The 23,756-nt window shown below is 35.0% G+C and overlaps 1 protein-coding gene across 2 annotated transcripts; it reads left to right on the top strand.

The window, feature by feature from the left end:
- Window positions 1–7,497: 7,497 nt before the first annotated feature.
- On the top strand, window positions 7,498–23,609 carry LOC128241631 (interferon-induced very large GTPase 1-like). Of its 2 annotated transcripts, XM_052958646.1 has the most exons (8): window positions 7,498–7,718; window positions 8,164–8,207; window positions 12,744–12,944; window positions 13,318–13,527; window positions 14,539–14,711; window positions 15,795–15,903; window positions 17,029–17,289; window positions 18,270–23,609. In XM_052958646.1, the coding sequence occupies exons 1-8, from the start codon at window positions 7,702–7,704 to the stop codon at window positions 21,965–21,967; spliced, it is 4,713 nt and encodes a 1,570-aa protein (XP_052814606.1). In that variant the 5' UTR covers window positions 7,498–7,701; the 3' UTR covers window positions 21,968–23,609. The 2 variants fall into 2 exon arrangements, with proteins under 2 accessions (XP_052814606.1, XP_052814605.1); XM_052958645.1 differs by lacking the exon at window positions 7,498–7,718 and having other exon boundaries at window positions 8,048–8,207.
- The last annotated feature ends 147 nt before the right edge of the window (window positions 23,610–23,756 follow it).

Here is a 23,756-nt window from a genome sequence, read left to right as displayed (position 1 = left end):
CTCAACAGTTCTCATTGGGTTGAAGTCAAGTTCGAATTCACTGCCAGTTTGAGTTGAGCGATTTTGTCACATTATTCATCCATCTCTAGCGGTCTTTTAATGTCCATTAAACCTATTAATTGACAATTGTGTACTGGGGTAGTTACAAACTCCGCTGTTCAATGCTTTAAAACCTCTTAATCGTTAATGCAAAAAATCATTATCTGCTTCTATTTCTATTTGAAGTTATTGAGTAATTGCACTAGGGTGACAAAATGCTATTGTTACAAACAATAATAGTAACTTTGAAAACCAGACGAGGTCCCAGGTAACTAAACAAATAAATGAGATTTATGTATGAAAAATATAAATTGTTACCAAATAATTAATATTTTGAAGTATATTCATGTACTCACACAGAAAATGATCTAGGTATGCTGGCATCCATGTCCTTATCTGTTCCCTTGATGACTTTTGAGACGTCCCACAGTTTCACCGTGTTGTCAAGACCCCCTGGAAGAATGACATGCATTTGAATACATCATTTATGTGTGAAAATTAATTTCAGAAATTAAGACATAAATTGCCAACTCTTTAATCAAAAGGAAATCTATAATTTTATAGGCACAAAAGCCCTATTTTAATATCTTTTTGTAGTTTTGTAGGACAGACTTACCCCTAAACAAAACTTTCTTGAAGCTTTTTGACCTGTACTACACCTGCTAGAGCACAAAGAAACAAATTGTGTTTGAGTGTGTTAGAAAGCTTACCTGAAAACAGAAATGAACCACTCTTGTTAAAGCACAGAGAATATACATTGTTAAAGTGGGTTGTGGTGTTGTTGTTTTTTTTATCTCGAACCAAAAAAAGGAGCACAGACAAAATACAATGTTTGAGTGGATTACCTGATTCTAACCCACCACATCGGCTGTACACGGGGGATACGCTGTATTGGAATGGTTAAAATGTTCCAAGTGAAAAAGCCCACATATAATTGAAGCCTACCTGAAGCAAGAACTTCACATTAATATATAATCTCCATCCTAAAACATAAATGAAGAATTTTGCACGCTTGAAACATTACAATAAAATTTTGCAATCTGGATCATTGCTTGAGCAACTTCAACAAAAGCTCACCAAGTGCTTGCCAAATCATATACCCTTTTTTAGAAACACAAATGGACATAAAGTAAAACGTTCTTCCACCAGAATGACTAAGTTATGGACTTGAATTGAGCCTCTTTCATAAAAAAATGCTTATAAAACATACGTGACAAGGTTCTATGACTTGAAATTACCTTGAAGTCCAACTATGGACAAGACACAAATGAAACAAGCAAAATGTATCAAATATGAGCAGCAAAGTTGCCTTTCAACCGTAATATTGGCAAATTGATATTTTTAGATCCTTAGTACCCTTAAAAATGATCCAAGACAAAACAATGAGATCCACTACCTCGAAAGTATCCCACTTTAAATGTTTCCAGCTGCCTTTGCTAGTGCGAAATTCATTAGAGAACCAATAAAAACGGCTCGTGTGATGTTACTTAGAAATCCGATATACGTATTTGAACAGCAATAGAGGAGTTTATTCTTCAATTGAAAAGATTAAGAAAATGTTATTATAGGATATTGGACATAGGGATTATAATAAGTTAGTACGGTGATTACAATAGTTAATACAGTTCATCCTTTTTTCTTTTCAGTTGATGATCATTGTTATGATTGAACAGTATAAAATAGATCATTCAACAAAAGGACTTGAGTTCTGATTTATGATCATCAACGTTACGGACTATAATCATGCCAGCTGTTCCGTGTCCATTCCCCGGGTGTGAGTACACGACGGGTGACCTTGATGCAGCAATCGTTGTTGCTCTTATAACGGCTCACTCCATGTCACACGCCACATCTGCTCCACCGCCAGTGCCCACTGCAAGAGTGGAAAAAGTCAAACGTCCTTCGATTCGGGCTGCAGGCACCAGTGAAGAGTGGTCCTACTTTCAGTCAAGATGGCATGACTATGTGAGTGCTACAAAGGTCGAAGGCCGCGACAAGGTTATACAGCTGCTAGAATGCTGCGATGAACCTCTCCGAAGAGATCTCACTTGCGCTGCCGGTGGCAGCCTAGCAGATAAGGATGAAGCACATGTTCTTGCAGCCATACGCAAACTCGCTGTACGTGAAGAGAACACGATGGTTGCCAGGGTTGTGTTACACAAGATGTGCCAGGATCGGGATGAGACAATCAGAAGTTTTGGTGCACGTATTCGTGGACAAGCCGATGTTTGTAAATATGTAGTCAAATGTCCAGGATGTGACGCAGATGTGAGCTACACAGAACAGATCATGCGTGATGTGTTAACTAAAGGCATAGCAGACCAGGACATTCAGATGGATCTTTTGGGTGACAAAAATCAAAATATGTCTCTTGAAGAAGTGTTCCAATTTATTGAAGCAAAAGAGGCCGGTAAAAGGTCCGCATCCAGACTACTAGACACCCATACCGCTGGAGCCATGAGCAGTTCATACAGAAAGAACAAGAACGTCAGTCAGAAAGAAAAGACAGAGTCATGTGGCTACTGCGGCAAGAAAGGCCACGGTAAAGGTGCTTCAGCTACCATCCGCCGAAACGACTGCCCAGCATATGGCCAACTCTGCGAAATCTGCAACAGGCGCAATCATTTCGGAAGTGTCTGTCGTAGCAGGAACAATGTAAAAGTCAAGAGCACGTACACGTCATCTGAAACCTCTGCTGCTTTCGATACTCTGTGTTCTCTTTCAGATGTGATTAATATTTTTGATAACTCATGTGTGATCAGTGATCAAGGCTATGACCGCTCATTACGTATTGACCATCATGTGTACGACAAACTCTCAGACACTTGGGTTAAGAAAAAATCTAGTTCCCAACCCTTCATTGATGTTGTTGCTAGTGTCTCACCTGAAGACTACACGGCCCTTGGATTCCATTTAGATTCTAAGAGCCGTAAGCGTTCAGCAGTTCTGCCCGCCATGGCTGATACTGGATGTCAAAGTTGTCTCGCAGGCCTAAAAGTCATACATAATCTAGGCCTGAGAGAGTCTGACCTTATACCGGTTACCATGCAGATGCACACTGCCACTAATCATGGTATCAAAATTCTTGGGGCCACTGTCCTTAACATAACCACTCTGGATCAAAATGGCGGCAGAACAGCTGAAACTAGACAAATGACATATGTGACTGATGCGTCGGACAAGCTTTTCCTCAGTAGGGAGGCGTGTACTGAGCTTGGTATTGTTCCCGAGACCTTCCCAATGACAGAGCCTGATAAGGCTCAATCTGTTGCTTGTGAACCGTCCCAACAGGACCCATCTCAACCAATCATTTGTGATTGTCCTTGACGCCAAAAACCCCCTTCCCCTCCGACTGAAATGCCATTTCAAGGGACAGAGGAGAACCTCCCTCGTTTGAGAGCCTTCTTACTTGACTATTACAGGTCAAGTACCTTCAATACTTGTGAGCACCAGCCACTACCATTAATGGACACACCTCCCATGAAATTAATGGTTGATTCCAGTGCTGAGCCAGTGGCTCATCACACACCAATCCCTGTACCCATTCATTGGATAAACAAAGTAAATATCTTTACACTGCTTTTCAACCTAAATAAGTGAGTTTAAACAATAAGTAATGCACTGTGTGGCATGCGCAAAAGATGCACACCCGTTTGGGATTAACGAAAACAGCTATGCTTGAAGAAGTGGATACTGCCAATGGTAATCCATGCCTTAAATATATTTAAGGACAAAATATTGAACATGATGACACATTATCAATTTCAAATAATGCTAACAATATCTACTTACATGTTAAATATGTGTAATAAACGTTTATACGAGGACAAACGTTTAACACAAACTTGAAATTATCAATCCTGGGGGACATGACACTTAATCGGGGCGTGCGCAACTCACGTTCACCGTGTGCAAAAGGGGGTGGAAATCAGGTCAACACAACAACTTACAGTCAGGAAATAAACAGTATACAACACGAAGTAAAATGAAACATTACGAAAAAGTTCGAAACCCATAAAAAACGACTTGCCGGCATGATTATTAATCGTGTAGAAGAGTCTTAATAGTATGACCCGGGAGTTTTGTATAATGATCCAGGGGTCATTTTTGCTAAGTATGTATATGAAAAACTACAGAAACCAGCACAGTTGCCAAAAGTTTAAACATAAACACTGTTTAATGACACATTAATTTTGGTAAGAATAGCCACCTAGTTTATAGAAACGATGTAGAACATTGCTAAAAAGCTATATTAAGAACACTTAGAATCTACATATACATTTAAACATGAGAGTAGGGTCCTGGGAAAATAAATGCCGTCTTAAAACTCATAAGTGATTATAAATTCAGTAATATAAAGTGAGTGAATGAAAATGACACTAAGTGACTAGAATAATGTTATAAAACCTTTGTATAAAAAAGGTTTTCACCAAGGCTACGATTATGTAAAGTAAAGACCACCGTTCTCAGTCTCTGTAAAACTGGAAATAAAGATTAAAGACCGGGGACCAGTGTTTATTCATTGGAAATATCCAGATATGTTGGGGGAAATTTGGATCGTTGGTATCGAAGTCTGGATCTAAGAAGTCTTAGAGGAACGACCTACCCCTGTCCCGTTGAAATCAACAAAGAATAAATTTGACTGCTTAAATAATATTAACTTTTACATAAACGAACAGCACTACTAATATCATTTCATAAAAATAAATATAATGTTGTTTTTTTATTTGTTAAACATATGCAATTTTATGCCAAAACAAAATGTTTTTGCACATTTTTCAATCTTTATGACACGAGAGAGACACAATCTCTTGGGTATTAGCAGCACGCATAAATTAACCCAAAAGCCAATAAACCCTTGTTTGTGTCACGCGACGCTACACGCCAATCAGAAGGCGAAGTGCTCGCCAATTCTCTTAAGTTATTTAAACTACCACCTCCACACCTCCTGCAATTTTATGATTTTTATGTCTGATCTCTAAATTCGTTCATTTTTGCATTCTTTGGGTGGGAGATTATGTCCATCCACATATGTTCTTTCAAGAAATTCTTTTTTTTACACATAACAACATTTATGGCATTTTAAACAAAATGCCCGTTTTTCATTCAACCTGTGTTTTTTATATCACTCCATACTAATTCAACTATGCCTGTGTATATGTAACCTTGACATTGGACAAAACATGAATTAGTTTACAAATTGTAAAATAATTCAAAATCATTCTTCAAATACAGAGGCACAAGATAAAAATGATTAAATATTATCCACAACTGCAAATACAAATAACAAAACATCCTAATTGCTTAGGCATACCTCATACTAAAGGAGTTGAAATGGGTTGATCAAATAAACGATAAACAACTTATTACCGGTATATACTTCAGAATTTGTTTTAACATACACATGGGTTTTTTCATAAAAAGAGACAAGATGTGATTCAATCGAACTGTAGCTGTACAATAAATATATCCTACTTCTTGGACTTCTTTTCCTGGACTCTCTTCATCGTCACTTGTTTTTTTCTGGTTCAGACCTGATGGCCCTGGAGTTTCTGGATCAGTGATGCTATGAAAATAAACATCGGTAATGTTCTTGCAGGAAACTTGCAATGTGCAATTATTCTGCACTACAGATCGTATGGAACAAATTCAGCTACCATGTATTCGTTGGAGGAGTTCCTACGGACGTTTAGCAGTTTTCTACAGGCATAAATGAAAATGGAAAATAATCTTGACATAGAGATTCTAATTAGAGGAGGGTTTTCGAATTAACGTCATTGGCAGCATTACTTGAGGAAGTGAGCAACTGAAAGTGTAACCCGCTCCCCTCCCTGAAATAAAAAATAGGCTTTACATTTGATATTTGGTATACCGTGTACCCCATCCCCCTTAGTAAAATGTGGTTATATCAGTTTAAAATAGTGAATTTGTTTTGGTGAATTCTATACATAACCATCTTTCATATTGTCATTAAAACACTAGCGGGGGAGGGTGTAGAAAGAGTCCCACGCCCTGATCCGCTAGTGCCAGTAAGAGGATATTAAAAAGATATGAAAACAGATCAGAAAACGTTTGATTAATTTCCAGTTCTAGCAGTATGTAGTCCTCAAAATGGCATCAGCAACAGGTATACGTTGTTTCTGTGCATTTGATGCTGTCGTTTTGGTACGGTTATTTCAATTCTCAAGAAGAATTCGGCAACATTTGCAAAAAGTCGTGAAAAGATGCTTAATAGTGTTCTAATAATAATTCACATAAAAGTGTCAGAATTACTCGTATAATCAATTCTTACATATTAAAAAAAAACTACTAACGTCTTTTGTTTGAAGAATCTCCAAAATAGTTCTCAAACAGTCAGTCAAATAGAATAGGGAAGCGACAGAAACGACCAATGGGATAAAATTCCGTTTTAAACAGAAAGTCTTAAGTTTTGGATGTCACCAGTCTTGGATTAAATACAATATGTATCACATTCATGACTCTCTCCAGCCGTGAAATTGTCCAAGCGAGCGTTTCATGTAAGTATGGTAGAGAAGTTCTACATAAAATACAGACAAATGCACCATGTCAGTCGATCATTAGGCAGTATTTTGGCGAAATCTTCACCCGAAGACGCACATTTAATGTTATCAATCGTCCAGACTGTTCGCCTACGTTAATTTTCTTATCTTTAAACCGCTTGTCCGTTTTTTTAAGATTTTTTTTCGTGCACTCTCTGTTGGTTTTCTTTCTCGGCATTCTGAAAGCATGGAATACCTAATGTCTCGCCTGAATCAACTGTACATGCGAAAAAAGTGTTCCAGTTCAGAACAATAACACATATAACGTAACCAACATTAAGTGGGCTTATCCTATTTCTTTTCAACCGGATTGTCTTCGTTTTACATATATTGCATTTTATTACTACTCAAATCGCTTATGTAACTCTTCAGAATCGCCGATTTTAACAAACGTTTGTGTAGGCTGCAAACTGTTATTGACTTAGTTATAACACATCAAACGATTTTTCATAATTTATTTTGGATAGGGAACTATTTTTTTCCTTAAAAAGTGCAATTAACCATACTGTAAACGAGTATGGCACGCCGTTTCAACAACAATTCATGAAAATTATGATATCACAATATTTGCTCTGATAACATAGGTTATAGGAAAGTATTGTGCAAACGGCACGAGCAACCTATGTTAACAGTTCATATCACAAGTTTCACGCGACATCAGGCCAACACCTGTGATACCTTAAGTTTCATAAATTACTGTGCAAACGGCGAGCCATAAACGAGTACTCTTCAACTGCCTAGATATTGACCTTGCCATTCAGATTGTTGAGAGCATGGATACAACTTTTGTATAACATATAAATTTAAAGCGATAATTTATTCAACTTGTATCAACAAAAACTGAAATCTGATATTGCTCGTTGGATGCAATGCGTATACAAATAATGAATAGAGTTGTAAAATTGTTCAACTGAGGATGAAATTAAGGTAATGATAAAGATGTAACATATGGTATAAATTTCCTATGTACATGCCATAAGGAAGCATTTACAATTCCTGGGTGTTAACCTGTCATCGACGGATCCCCGATTGGGCATTGAAAACCAGGACCCGCAGATCCAGGGTCCGTAACTATAAGCCATCGCCACCAATAACTAAATAGATGGATCTTCATCAATGGTATGCTCTGAAACATAACATTATCTTTCTAACATGTAAAAAATTGTTTATTTTCACATGTAATAATCTGAAAAATACCCTTTTCGCACTAGACTTCTAAGAAAATTTTAAAGAATGAAACTGTTTTGTTTTGTTTTAAACCAAACGTGGCTGTATCAACAATTTTTATATGTTCGTATGTAAAATGTGAAATCTACCCAAGGTTACCGATGTGACAGCATGTATCTTTTTGCTTTTACATTCAATACCTGTATTTAAGTGATCAAATGACATTTACATGAAATCTATGTATAGATTATAAATTTAGGTCACTTTTGTTTAAATTCTGCACAAATAGCTGCGCAATGCGACGTGTTAACGATATATTTGCTAGTGCGCATGTGCAAGCGGTTTCAAAGCGTAACAATGAACCGTTTGACATTTTTGTGTTTTCTGCTGCGGATAGGAGATGGCTTTTTGGTGAACATAACCTGGCTCCAGTTTGGAAAGGTATTGTGATAGTTAGATAAATCGTTGTAATACTTTGTTTTCAGTTATAGTACAAGGTCATTTTTGGAAAGCATATGCACTGTTGTTGTTTTACATTAAAGTTCCAAAAGTATGAGATACCGGCATAGCTATAATTGACCTTGACATAGTATAAGTACATTACCCAATTTAAGTTGAAAATTTGGGAAAATAGTTATAAGTGTTTGTATCTTTTTTTGTAAAACAAGTTTATATAGTTGTCATTTTTATGTACCTTATAAAGAACGTAGATAAGTCTTATTGCTTATTGTATTGCTCTATTACTCTAATTTTGTTCATAGTTAAGTTTGAATAGTTGGTTCAAGAACTCGCACTAATGTGGGATCTGAGATGAAGTTATATTTGGGATGCATATTGTAAGCAAAAATTGCAAATAAATGGAATTTTTTATCCATTACTAGAGTTTTATTTTTCCACTAATTATAAAACAATGTATGTGCATGGAATCATGTTTCATGTAATAATATGATTGTATCTATTTGTCTTACACTACATGTATAAACATGTAGTGTTAATATACTAAACTACTATATATACTGTTACCTTATCATATGCAATTTCTGTACCACACCCTGTGCTGGTGGTGGTTGAGGTGGTGGTGACGGCGGCGGTGGCATTCGCTGTGATGGTGGTTCCAGTGGCGGCTTCGCTTTGTGTGTTAGATGTGGTAATGGTGGTATTTGAGGCGATGAATAAGCCTCACTGCTCCGTAGAAAAACTTCATTGACCACCAGACACTTTGGTAGCCACCCCCACCCCCACCCCCCAATTTTTCTGTTTCTGATGTCGTAGCATAGCATCTCTGTGTGAAATTTCCCGATAACATTCTGAACACGTTGTTGAATACATGTTGCTTGGTACCATGTTAATTCTCGAACGAGTCCGATAAATTGAAACGTTACTTCAAACCATAAATCTGTTCGATACGAATGTTCATAGAACTAGCAATCAGAATTCAAATACACAAGCCAATCAAAAGAAGATTCAAATACAACTCGTACCAAAAAAAATCAAAAAATCTGATAAATACGATGATCCAACGCATTACTAGGATAATAAGAGAGTTGTTGAAAGGAAGATTGAAAACAACAAACACCTATTATTAGATATCCTTTAATGACTTAGAAGTCACAGGACAACCAAAATTGAGAAAACAGTTGTTCAATCAATCGTCGACAATATGACGGATAAAATAGCCTCGAAAGATTTCGTTCGCCTCTTTTTAGACAATCCGGAGTTGGAAGTTCCTAGTTAGCTACCGTTTATGCGAATATAAGCAGTGACATAAAATCGACTGTTGTCTCAATTTGAAATTATGCCAGCATACGAACAGTCCGTTTTGTAGGAGCCATAAGATAAAATGGTAAATGTGCGTATGACACAGGGCAGTGGATTCAAACGCAAGCATTTCGTTTACTTGGACAGATTATTACAAAGAAAACTGAGCATTATTCGAATAAAGAATAATATTACTCAGTGCTGCGCTTGAGCCGTTGTCACAGCAAAAACACGGAGCCTGATAGGGAGCGTATTCGTCATGGAATATGATAACTACATAAACAATTAATATGCGGCTTTGTGGGTGAGGCATTCATGAAATGAAAACATTTCAAGCGGTTCTACCGAAGTATCAAAACCCGTAATCAGTGTAATTGCGAATATTTAAACACCATTATTTACGAAGGACCAAAAAGAGAACTTCCAATTAAGCTGAAAAGTTATGGCAGCGTTTTTGGTTCATAAAGAAACAAACGTCGTTTTTTAAAAAAACAAATGATGGATATAGAGTTTCTGTAACGAATGGTCGTGTTACTTTTAATATCTCTCATTTTTGCTCTACACAAGAAGACAAATAAGTTAGGTTAACTGACTTGTGGGATTCATTATAAATCCAAATATTGTAACCAAACCACCAATACCAGCAGACACAAAAACGGACATCAATGTGGCAAAAGATACTTTAAAACTTGCAAATATTACAGGAACGAGAGTGCTATATACCACATGTAAAGACTGACGGCATTCATCCAACGAAACAACTATATATTCCCTAAATAATCTCAGAGATTGAATGCACCCATGATGTACGACTGGAATCTGGAAACGGATGCCTTGAATTTACAAAAACAAAAATGTGTTAATTGCTAAACGGATGGTATGGTTCTTTTAAACATCAACCAAACTTGTATTTTTGTCAATGAGGTATGTCAACTGTGTATACATTCGGATGTAAAGCCATACATTTCTCATGAAAACTGTGGCCAGAATAAAGATTTTGGATACGACTGCGTCTTTTTTGCAAATGGCTATTTTGTGAGACTAAAAATGTAAACATCCGTCGTAATTTAAAATGATATGACAATTAGCCCTGTTTTAAACCTTCTCCACGAAAACGCCTTTTTTGCCCGAATTCTTTACCAAATGCAAGTACTATTTCGGTTCCTGTATTTAATAATAGTATGTGATTCATAGATTCACTCATCGTTCCAATGGCAGAAACAGAGATGCCAAAAGCATATGGCAAGACTGAATTATCATAATGGTATTTTCCGCATTTTTTCAACAGACAGAACAATCAGCATGCTATGCTCGCTCATTAACCCGAGGTCATATCTTACGATCCTGATGGAATGAAACTTCAATTTATTATTGATTTTTTTCAAATGATGTTCAGAACATAACTCAAAAAACCTTCGACCTCCAGAAATAACGTTTATTCTACAACGAAAGTGACATTAATATTCTCAAGCGATGTTGCTTCCACATGCAATTATTGTTCATTTACAACCATAAATTTAAAGCTGTTCAAGGTATCGATCCATTTAAAAAATGCATGAAAATAGCATTCGCATGTAATTAAAAGTTCAAAGTCATGTTTCGTGTACATGAAAACATTGCATCCCACGGTTATCGGACAGAGGCTAAAGAAAATGTTATTGCCTACAATTGCTGTCTCATGACATACAGCATTGAAGAATCGTGTGGGGGGGGGGGAAGTAGCACCCTGATTGATGGTTGATGGTTAATTATGAAAGCGATGGTGTTTAGTTTGCACTTAAATATCACGGATGGTTTAGCATGGATTAACTTAAAACTGTAAAGTCATACTAACAAGACGACTCTACATACCAGTGCTCCCCATAATATGTTACGGCATTCCCCTAACATATCAACCAATCAACAAACACCTTGCACTTACAATGATGATAAGCGAAATATTCTCGGCATATGGGTTACAGTTAAAATAAGAATGGCTATGGCTGTTTCTTTTCCCAATTTACTCATTCATTGTAATTTAGTGTGTGTTAATGAACTTTATTCTTTGCATTGGACGGAGTTTGGGTTTTTCTGATTAAGCATCTTTAGATTATAGTTGATATTATTTTTCTTAAGCTTAATTATGTGTAATCACTTATAAGATAAAGGAAAACAAGTCTGACAGATTAATAGAAATATTATTCAAGATTCAGGCATACACGATCACAAAACATTTAGCAACAAAACATTTAGCAAGCAAACAGTAAATAACACACCAATTGATATCAAACAACATTGATAAACATTACTGAAGAAAGCAAAACTAAATGTAAAACAAAAATAATTTAATGCGACAAACATATCATTGAATACAAGCTAAGTCACATATATACAAACACAAAAATATAATTCGCTCAAACACAATCTAAATCAAACATGTAATGATTTTATAATATTAATCATAACACAATTAATATATAAATCACATAATAAAAAAATAAAAATAAAATTTAAACCTGAATTTATGAAGAAAAAAGGAAAGGGATGGGAGGGAGGGAAAATTTTATAATTCTTCTTAAATTAACGATTTGATCCGCTTTTAAATCAAATGCAGAATGAAGATATGTAAAGAAAAAAAACATGAAGAAAAATTGAATTCGCGCCAAAAATAAAAACAACAATATTAACCAAACAAAACTTGTTACTCTACAAAGAAAGTAGTTCCAAAATAAAAATAAAGAAAAACTAGACAAATCGGCGACGAAAAAACGGTAACGTTCATCCAAATAATTAAGATATTTTAGAGCCAAAACAAACTAGGTTATAGAATCACTCTTGAGTCCGTTTCCGGGGCAGAAATCATTTTGAGAGGCCATGAGAAAGAACCCCTGGTGGGAATCGAACCAACAATCTCTTGACCACTCTCATCCACCTTTATCCACTTTTATGCTTTAAGGTTCAATAATAATAATGTCGTATTTGTGATGTAACGTCGTCTGCGAAAACGAGTCCTGTTGTGGTATTCACGTTTACAACAAAAACAATTATTAACCAAGAGATAAGATTATAAGACAAGCCCCTATCAATGAGTTAGCATAAAACAAATGAACATTTTCGAAAATACATACAACAAGCTATGATTTTCCTCCACATGACTGACAACGTCAGATATAACCTTATTTGCTGTAGATATTGGTATGAGTGAACAAACTAAACGGACATTTTCTTCATCTTTTCCAGATTTTATCATGGGTGTTGACATACAAACCTACAGAGCTCGAATAGGAACGAACAAGTTTGCATTCGGCTCTGATGTTGTAACTTTAAGCATATCAGTCAACTTTAGCATTTTCTTGAAAATTACAACGGTTTCTCTCTTCTTGGTTGTTATGTGCCTGATGCTGTGGTCAAGCGCCTTCGAGTTCAGTCTTATAGATGCCGGTGAGTTTATGCATCCACTGTATGTACATTCTCTGTACATTGCTACGAACATTGTTTAAAACTAATTATTCACGTGTTCTGATGGACCAGTAAATAAATCTTAATACTATCAAGCAGTGTTGCTAAGCTTTTAGAGTTAACATCGATGGTAAAATAAAAGTAAACACGCAAATATGTGTAAATTTTGCTCCGATAAGGAAGTTTGCAGAGGGTTGTTAATTGCACTAGGTGTATTTCAATAAATACGATTTTTTATTAAATGTGCATTTCCTACCCGTATATTTAACTGTAAGGAATACAACATTAAATGTTAAGAAAGATATAGAAGAGACAGAGCACATTAATACTCGTATATGTAATAATGCCTTTATAGTTGATGTATCTAACGAGACGAAGGCAGAACAGAATTTGCAGTTGCAATTGCCAAGTATAGATGCAGTCCGATGTATACCTCCCATTTTGGGTCCTTTGTGGAACTGTTTGGTATTAAAACAGAGAGTTGCAGGGTTAACGGGAGCAGTTCTATTTATCGGTTTTCTCTTACTCAAAGCGGGAATAGAACCAAACCCAGGACCTATACCAGGTAAACTAATACTTATTATATTGGCTTGCTAGGTTGTTAAATTATAAATTATCTAATTCATTGATATATTTGTAATAAAATAATTTGCTTAAAGTCAATGTATCTTTGAGACGTCGATTGCCAGGAAGCGTCCAGGAAACAGAACAATTGGTTAAGACTCAACTCCATCAATTATTTCATTTGTTATATGCTCTCCAATGTTTTATAGAGATTTATCAGTGAAGTATAATTGGCCTTTCACTGTTCCAACATTGAAATTATTAATTTGATATTTTTAACTATTTTGAAATTTTAGCTTTAGCCTGATTTTACGTCCAAATCAAATTAATGTGAACAATTTCAACGACATCATTACGTAACGTCCGCATACAATTTAGTGGACGAATAGTAATGTAGATATTTAATGAATTGCAATGTCAATTTAATGAACTGTGGATGTTTAAAAACAAATCATTTTAACATTTGAACGCAAAATTAAACTAGTGCAATGCTCTATTGTTGTTTTTGTAACCGACAGTATAATTCTAGATTAGCGCTAAATAAAAGTTTGTTGTTTTTTTGTTGTTGCTTTTTTATCGGAACTGATTAATGATTTATGAAGGTAGTTAAGTTTTCCATATTAAATATGGTAAAGGAAACAGTGATCTTATAAGTCTGATATGCTTACAAACGCGCTAGAGAGCGGTGTGATTTTTTAATACAGTTGATGTTTTCTAAAGTGATTAAGGTCGAATGTGGAGGCAGATGTTCGTTCAAATAAATCAACATATCTCCCCGTTAGCAAACTGGTATGTTTTATCCCGGTAACATCGCCGCGCATACACTGCAAGCGGGGAACCAACTCGAAATCGGTGCATGTGTCCTTTTAAGAGACAATGACGCGTCAGACACAAAAACACTTAACCAGTTAATTCATGTCAATTTTTTTTAATTTTATGTAAAGAACAATATGTATCAAAAAATGTTTTTATAAAGAAGTTTAACTGAATGTGCGTTTATTAAACATTTCAGAATTCCCTATGGTGGTCGGACTTACAGACAAGCTTAAACTGACAGTAAAGTGTGGCAAATTGCATGAAGTTCAGAACGCGTGCTTGTTGGTGGGTGATGCATTTCAAACGCACAATCAAGAGGTTTTAAGAGCCCATTTTCCGGTTTGGGATGAGTATAAACCATATTCGGCCGTAAGTATAGCCTATAAAGGCACAATAAATAGAAGATAATTATTTATTTCAAAGTAAAAAAGAAAAATACGGCGCGTCGTTCTTGTGCGAGTTATTTAAAGCATTGGTTGAATTGAAAACAATATTTATGCAAAAAGCTACAGAAACAAGCTCAGTAGCAAAAAGTTTAAACATAAACCCGGTTTAGTGGCACTGGGTAAACGCCAAAGACATATAACATAAAATCACAAACAAGAAACATAGAAGAACAGCACAAACCTCTACAAACAGCACAGTGCATACATACTCTATGTATATATATATATGTATAAATAGGTATGTTTATCAAGAATTATTAGGTACCTCCTTGGAACGGTCTGACAGTAAAATGTAAATTTACTGGGGGTTTACAAACAGTAAATGCATGAATAGTTTGTATGAGTGATGCTTAAACGTATACACTCGATGTCAGTTTCAGCTATGTTTCAAGTGTTTTAACAGGCTTTCATAGATGTTACACTTAATTCATTTGATAGTCTTGGGCGCTGTTTAAGTCTCGACCATTCAAAATTTCAAAAACTTGCAAACTGAAGTAAAATCTATTTAACGCGATGCCTCCTTAACCTTTAAACAAACGTTGAAGAAAACCGCTAACGCTTTCCAAATGTATTTTCGGAAGGTTTTCAGAAAACTGTGATTTAAAATAAAAATGTGTACGGAATATACAGTTTGCGTTGTCATTACAACAATGCGATTCATACTACTTAACACAAATTTATTTAAATATAATTTCGGAAATACCTTCATTTATTGAGAGGATATATTTACACCTTTTCACACTTTCTTATAAGTACAACCATTTTGTGAATTTTATACACTTTATTGTGACAGTCTTATTTTGCAAAAAAGGAACGCATTTACAAAATAGGAAGCTGCGCCCATTACCATTTAATTATCATGTGTTGCCTTCAACTAGAGTTAGACGCAGCAGTCATCACTGATTGTTTTAAATACATGCACGTAAATATATTAATGATGAACAAATTGTATGGCAAATATCGTACTTTTTCTGCATTATGACAAAATGTACTATTTTGTTTACAGACAAAGGTCAAAACATTTGGAAATGATTTGAAGAATGCCGTTGCTAAAGGTCTCACGCAGTGCGAAGAAAGCCCTTGTTCCATAGCAGCATTTTCACCTATCGTAGCAGGTACTATAATTTTGTTACGCTGATTGAAAGCATGTATTTTACAGAGTTTAATTTCATTATGAAGTTGTCTCTATTCTATGTGCTAACCACTCAGTTGCTTTCACGCTTATTCAACGTAAGTAGAAAGAAAGCATATTAAAAGAACAACACGTAAATTTCCCAACTGCTTATATAAAAAGATAAAAATGATTTATAGATAGATACTCCTTTTATCCTTCTACAAGATGGATTATAATACAAATGTAAATATTTCTAGAGACAAAACATATAATTAATTAATATATATGAATGAAAAATAATATACAAAATTGGCAAAAAAGTAGTTTATAATTACATATCATGTGTATATAACGTGCTTATTAAGGATGTATATAATGTGTTACCCGTCCGGATTAATACTATATAGCATGTGTTGGCAATCCCCCGTTCCGAGAGCTCGCATTTTTCGATCCGGACCGGGAGCACATGGTTGATATTTTTTCTTGCATGCCTTACGTTATCAAATTGTGAAAAAAACGAATAACTCGTACGTTTTTAAATGTAACGAAAAAGCTTGAGTGATTTTTTTACGTATGTCATGACGCGTATTAATTTCAGTTGACATTAAATAGTTCCTCTAAAAATCACATTTTTAAACCGTCAAAGAGTTACTTTAAAATCGCGTTTTTAAACATTTATTTTCTTTTTAATATTTAGGTTATTGTTAAAATATTTATCAAATCCCACTCTATTGAATTGTGATAATTTTATTTTCGCAAACGTTGTTGTAAAATACTTTTTGCGTTGTAGCGCTTGGCTCAACTGAAAAGCTTGTCCTTCAGCAAGAAAATAAAAGATTAGGAACATATATCTGTATATTCTGAATCTACGTTGCTCATCGATATTATTAAATTAAATCGGTTACATTTTGGCATAGGGAAATAATCCTGCATGATGACTTACCCATCCTTTATTTGAAGGGTATACTAAATATCGACTCCCGTAATATCCTTGTGCCGTTGGTTGTCTCGTTAAATGTCTGTTTAACTTTGATGTGAGTGACTTTAAAGAATTAAACTCGAGTAGTATTCATTGTATTGTCACTACCTTAAAAATCAAACTCAGTATATGTTATGTTCCAAATAGGTAAAAGTTGTCAACAATTGTCAGAAGTTTATATTGGATTTGGAATCCTTGAATTTCTCAAAGAGACGAAAGGTACATTACAAGAGATTCAAATTGTCGGCGAGGATGAGAAAATTTTATTTGATATACACCATTGTTTGTCATACATGGTGCAATCAAATACACAGCCTCCTTGGTTTGACATCTCCATTTTCATGACAACGGATGTAGATGCCAACGTTAAATTGACTGGGAGAGCAAAGCACAGTTCCTTCAGTGCAGGTAAGGTGCTTTTAATTATGATGGATTAATTCTATAAACGAAAATATAATATATTGGTACAAAATATATATCATCCAAGTAAACAAGGAACAAAGTAGCAATGCCGCAATGCGAGGAAACAAGGTTTTGAATTTTTTGCAATTAGGAACAATGTCAAATTTAAGTTTTGACAATTAGGATAAGTTACTACTAGCTTGTTAAACCACTGCACATCTTAACAAAAATCATTGATCCAAAACTGATTTCATATTTTCTGCAAATTACCTCAATCCAACCCAGGGGTATCTTTATCACGAGTATGCTTGATATAAGTTTCATTCATTTAAACAATATAATGTAAAATGGCATATTACTGCCGTAAGTTAGCCAGATAACGTTCGTGTGCTTCGTGCTAGCCACTTAATTCTCGCGCTTTATATTCGCGAAGTGTGTGACCATTTACCTATAAATGCATGCACGATTCAGGCACTAAGACGTTATCTAGTAATGGTTGCGAATTACACTATGTAAGTAACATTAACAAATATCTGATATACAATCATAGAATAGGCTTTTCTTAACATGATTCATTTCTACAAAGAAAAACGTCCACATCGAACAAAGACATTTAAAGCAGTTTTATTGTTAGGATGTTTTGCTTTATGAAAATATTTTCCTGTAAATCATTCGCACACTAGTTTTTTTTTTTTTTGCCACGTATATACGTGTTTCAAACCAAACTGTTACCGCTTTTGATCTGCATCTTTTAAAACGCTAAATGAGCAACTCTTGCGGATACGTATGTGCATGCGGACACGATAGACTGAAAATTGTGTAACACGTCATGATGCGGACATTGGTACGCGGACAGCGTGTACATGGTATACCGGCCCTATATAAATGGGTATCGCTCAATTTGCGAGTTATTTAAATGTTAACAAGAGAGTTGTGTCGATTTCTCAGCCCTAAAAAGTAAATATACCATTTTTCTTTTTCGGCAGCGGTTCAAGCAACTTTCGAGATGCTCAGTCTGACTGAAAGACTTCGTAAGAAAATAACGCTGAACGAAGCACTGGCTGTAGACATTTCAAGTCCGGATTCTGATAGGGGACCATCAGACATGCCGTGGACACTTCTCCACGAACTTCTTCACGGCAATTGGGAAGGCAGAGATAACGTACCTGACACACAGCAGGACGATATTGGTGATTGGCTTGAAGAGAATGCTGACTCACAAGCGGTAACTGAAATGTGTGCCATGGACATTTTTATGGCCACATTTCATTCATGCGATGGACTTTTGAAACAAGCGCTTTTTAAGAAGATGTATCTGTGTAAAATTGCCATGCCTTTTTTGTACCATTCAATTAAAACAAATGCGCTTCAAATTTCCTTATGGCCTTTACAACAGTTTCCGATTTCAAATGATAATAATTTAGAGCATTGCGCTTTAACCATGGAAACCAAATTGATAACATTTGTTCGCCTTGGCAGGCCTCAATTTTCGAAATCAATGTTACTTAATCGCTTTATCCAAAATAGGAATGACGCATTCTCAATCTTTTTCAACAGGGAATGCAAGTCAGGCCTGTTAAGTCGCGTTCTTTTTAAAAGAGTCGTCGAGATATTTTGGGACTCACCCGCAAGTAAAAACAAACCGATAAGAACATATATGAATTTCAGAGGCGACTTTGCTGAGGAATTCGAACCCAAAACCACTATTTGGAATTGTTTAATTCAAACAACAGACATGTTTGTTGTTATAATTGACCTAAATGAAATGGTGAGCAATTTTGAGAATTATAGCAAACTGCTCATTGAAATACCGAAATGCATGATATTGTTCTCTGAGCACACTGAAGTCGAAAGAGAAACTAAAAAAGATATCCAAGACAAAATGAAAAAGCTATGTTATAATCACAAAGAAAAATTTAAAGTAATTTCCACGCATGAAAACGAAACAGAAAAGGAAACTGAAAAACTATTGAAAAACATCCGCAGTAACATAGACAAACATTTCGAAATATATCAGGCTGTGCTTCCGTTAGAAGTAAGAATCAACACTTTTAACGAAAACAATGGTCAAATTTTGGAGGAGGAAGAAAACGAAGACTTAATTTTTGGAAAAAAATTAGCAAAATGGCTGATGTCTGAGATGGCTACTGAAGTAAGTATGCAAAAGCATGAACAAACAGATGATGAAAACAGTTTTCAAAACTGCATTAGTATTTTAACACCATTGTCTTATTTTCATTCTCCAAAATTGATGGAAAAATTGAGACAAAAGAACAGGGCAGAAGATCGACATGAAACAGAAAAGTATAACGACGCAATTTATAACACACGGAAAGAAAACCTTTCAAATATTTCAAACACAGTCCGACTTTTGGCAAAATATCTGGTGAATACAAGACAACTAAACATTAGGCAAAAGTACTTCATTGGGTGGCTTAGACTTTTTATGGAACAAGAATTATCTATTTTTTTATGCAAAATGGCAAAGATAAAAAACAAGATATTAGACTTAATTGCTGAAAACAAGACAAGGCACGGATCGGATACGGACAATGAAAACCAGCGATTAAACTTAGATAACATTATACAGCTTTCATCTCTAACAGTTGAGCATCTTTTTCGCGAAATCAGTCACGTTTATGATTCTATCATTGAATTAGATGAGGACCCTAGGAAATATTGTTTACCAAGTGTAAATGACTGTGTGGAAACATTTTCTTATTTTATCATAGAAAACGAGACAGTTGAACTGATGACGGAGTCTTTTTTCATGCCTCGAAAATGGTTGCAATACATTTTCAGATCAGTAGACAAAAGGCTGCGTGTGCATAACATCAAAACTATTTCCGTCTTAGGGCTACAAAGCTCTGGTAAGTCTACTGTTTTAAATACAATGTTTGGCGTGCAGTTTGCTGTTAGATCAGGTCACTGCACTACAGGAATTCAAGCAAAGTTGCTTCCTGTGAGGCAACGCAACATAGAAAATCATGCGTCAGATTACGTTATGATTTTAAACACAGAAGGTCTTAGATCAACGTTTTCGTCCAATGTCTGGAGGCCTCAATACTTTGATAATGAACTTGCTACATTTGTTATTGGGTTAGGAAACCTGTCGTTATTAAACATTATGGGTGAAAAAATAGCAGATATGAAAGACATCATGCAAGTTGTTATGAACGCTCTTCTCAAAATAAAATCATCACAAAGTCGCATCGCTCTAGGCCATAAATGTTTCTTTATTCATCATAACGTTACAGTCCGTTTTACTGATGTTTACATGAAAGAATTGTACAGGGATTTCGACTCAACATTAGATGAAGTGGCTCGAGAGGCTGCCGCATCTGAAGGGATTCCAGATATTTATAACGCTAAAGATGTACTTATGTTTGACGCAGAAAAAGATATACACCCTGTCCATTATCTTTGGCAATGTGATAATTCTTTGATGAGAATTAGTCCTGATTACAGTAAGCGAATGATGGAAATAAAAATTAAAGCGATGAAATTATTACCAAATTATGGCTTTAAATCCTTGTCAGAGTTAAATCAGCTTGCGTCCGATCTTTGGGATGGTATAAATTCTGAAAGATACATATTCACCTTTCGAAGTAGCTTAGCAATGAAAGCTTTTTTTAGGGCTGAAGACTATTTTAAACTATTAGTCAGGAACATTGGGTTTCAGGCGAGAGACGAAAAAGTTTATCAATGTTTCAAATATATGTCTGACTGTCAAAATGAAGAAGAACTTAAAACAACAACAAACGAAGTAGCTTCTTCGATGAACGCTTTCATCTCGGAAAAAAGAGATGGAATAAAAAAGGAATTCGAGGGGTTTTTAGAAAAAGAACGGCATATGGACAATGTATATAGCTGGAGTTCATTTTATTCACCAAGATTCGAAAACGAGCTAAAGGAACTGAAAAGACGGATAGAAAATGAAACAAATCAGTATTTTGATGAACAGTTGGTGAAAATGAGAACATTTGCAGTAAGTTCATCTAGCAGAAATAAATTACGGAAAAAATCTGCTGAAATATTTTCATCATCAAAAAGTACTAGCGAAAAAAAGGCTGAATTTGATAAAATATGGAAAGATTTCGAGGATAATATTAAAAAACAGACTCTTTCAATCGAAGATGACAGTTTATACAACTATTTTGTTCAACAGTATGAACAGACGTTTTCGAAATATCAATCCGCTTACACTGATACTCACATGCAACGGATAAAAAGGGACTATGGAGACGAAAGCTATTATAAACGTCTGTGTGGTAGAAATGGTATAACTAAAGCCGATTTTAACCTGTCAGTGAGGAGCCATTACACTCAGTTCCGTTGGAATAAAGATTTTCTTCATGACATAGTTCATCCGGGGCTGAACAAGTTTGTCTGGGAAATTGAAGGCCTGATTTCTAGTTACAATAATAAAGAACGGCTACTTTTATCAAACGATGTTGTTGACTTTTCCGGAGACTTTGAAAAGTGTCAGGTCAAATTTGTAGAAGACTTAAAAAAGATGGGAATACATGCAAAAACAAGTTTTTCACAAAAACTATTCGCGGATGGGTTTAATTTTGCTTCTAAGGAGTTTACACAGCATAATATTCAGTACGATTTAAATAAAGGTGTAACATACCAACTTAAGAAATGTGAACGAGAAATGTATGCAATATTTGAAGAATAACTTCGGGATAGATCTGTTGAATGCGCAGCGTGCGTTTTATTTGTTCTTGAACTCGAAATTGTCTTAAAGAAGTTATAGAATCAAAATTACCAACGTCGTTATATACCAGGGATCCGAAACAATTTGCATTTGAATGGTTTAAGCGTGAACCTTCAGGTAAATTTGACGAAACACTACAAAACGTACTGCAATATAATATAATAGATAATGAACAAGATAATAAAAACGCACTTAAACAATGCAAAAAAAAAAACAATAAAAGCAAAAGAAAGAACTAATGACTGATGAATGGTTAGAACATTTTGAAAATGAAATCAAACATATTGCAATTGATACTAAAAACTTCTCCGAATTTCTTAATAAATACACATTGAAGAACGTAGTCCATTTTACCACAGAAGTCTTGGATGAAAAACATTTCGCAACAATGTTAAACTTTTTGAATGGCGAACTTCGAAGGAATGTTAAAAGAGCAGTTTTCACTGAATCTAATGACTTCCGTAACATGTTCGATGACATTTGTGGTTGTCCTGAATTGTGCCCGTTTTGCCGCGAACCATGCATTAAAAGCAAGGACCTTGCACCTTTATCAAAACACGAGTGTCTGCAACACAAGCCTCGAAGTTTTAAAGGCATTCGTGACAAATTCAACTCAAATTGTTTTGATGTTTGTAATTACGAAGTATGTTCAAGAACAAGTACGTAGTTCCGATATTAATGGGGCCTGTGTCTGCACAAAAAGTAACTTACCAGATTTCCTTGCGATTGTGTTTTCATATATAGGAGTTCAATCTGGCGAGTTTCATTTTTACAAGAAATACTCTTCAAACTATGGGACATAAAGCCTTCTAACAATACTGAAGAGTGCTCAACTAACTCGTAGGCAAATGTTAAGCAATTCCAAAGCGATGGAAGAAAATATCAAAGGAAAAAGCATTTGAAAGTTTAAATGAACTTTTCACATAAGTCTTGACGCGATCCGACAACTTTCTTTCTACATGCATAGTCCAGTGATGTAAGAAAGGAAGATATATATGCTGAGCAAATAATCAGATGAAATGAATATAGTATACGGAACTATATTAAGTATCATACAATATACAAGAACACTGGTAATTACGGTGAATAGTTTAGTTACAAAGTGGGGCTTACGTTAATAGATAAAGGTAGTCGTGTTTTGTTACGTGATGTGTGACCTTTTGAAGTATTGTATTGTAAAAAAACTAAACAAGGCAACAGTGTATTTTTCTTATTCATTTTAAATCAATATGCGCACTAATATCAAAACAGAATAATCCAATTTATATTCAACCGAAAGAGAGACCGTGTAATTTTGTAACATGCACAGTTAGCGTTTTAAATAATCGCTTTTCACTGCAAAGTTGACCTATTTTAATTTATTGAAAGCGCATGTTATGACATGACTATATTTGTATGAATATGTCCATATATTGTTGCAAACTTTGCTTGAAATGTAGACGACTTCCACTATAATTATAGATTCTGTCTATGTATTATGTAAAACCTGTTACACTGAAGCACTTCGGCTGCCGAGCAGCATTGAACAATAATCCAGGTCATGAACTCGAATTTTATGGTTAGTTATCTATTTACCACCGTAACCTATTTTGTTGTCCTTTAAATTAATTTGTATATATATATATATATATATATATATATATATATATATATATATATATATACATATATATCAACCTCAAAATGGTTATTTTGAGGACTTCAAAACCATTATTGATAAGTAATATCATAATTGTGTCGTAATTTTTAA

Source organism: Mya arenaria, chromosome 7 (genome assembly GCF_026914265.1).
Source record: "Mya arenaria isolate MELC-2E11 chromosome 7, ASM2691426v1".
NCBI lineage: Eukaryota > Metazoa > Mollusca > Bivalvia > Myida > Myidae > Mya > Mya arenaria.
Note: the sequence above shows the minus strand (reverse complement) of the source record. Positions and strands in the feature narration are given on the sequence as shown.

Coding starts and splice junctions, on each gene's coding strand:
- LOC128241631 (XM_052958645.1), top strand. CDS start 8,063: ATGCGACGTGTTAACGATATATTTGCTAGTGCGCATGTGCAAGCGGTT. Junction 8,208..12,743: donor CCTGGCTCCAGTTTGGAAAG/GTATTGTGATAG, acceptor CATCTTTTCCAG/ATTTTATCATGGGTGTTGAC. Junction 13,528..14,538: donor AAACCCAGGACCTATACCAG/GTAAACTAATAC, acceptor TAAACATTTCAG/AATTCCCTATGGTGGTCGGA.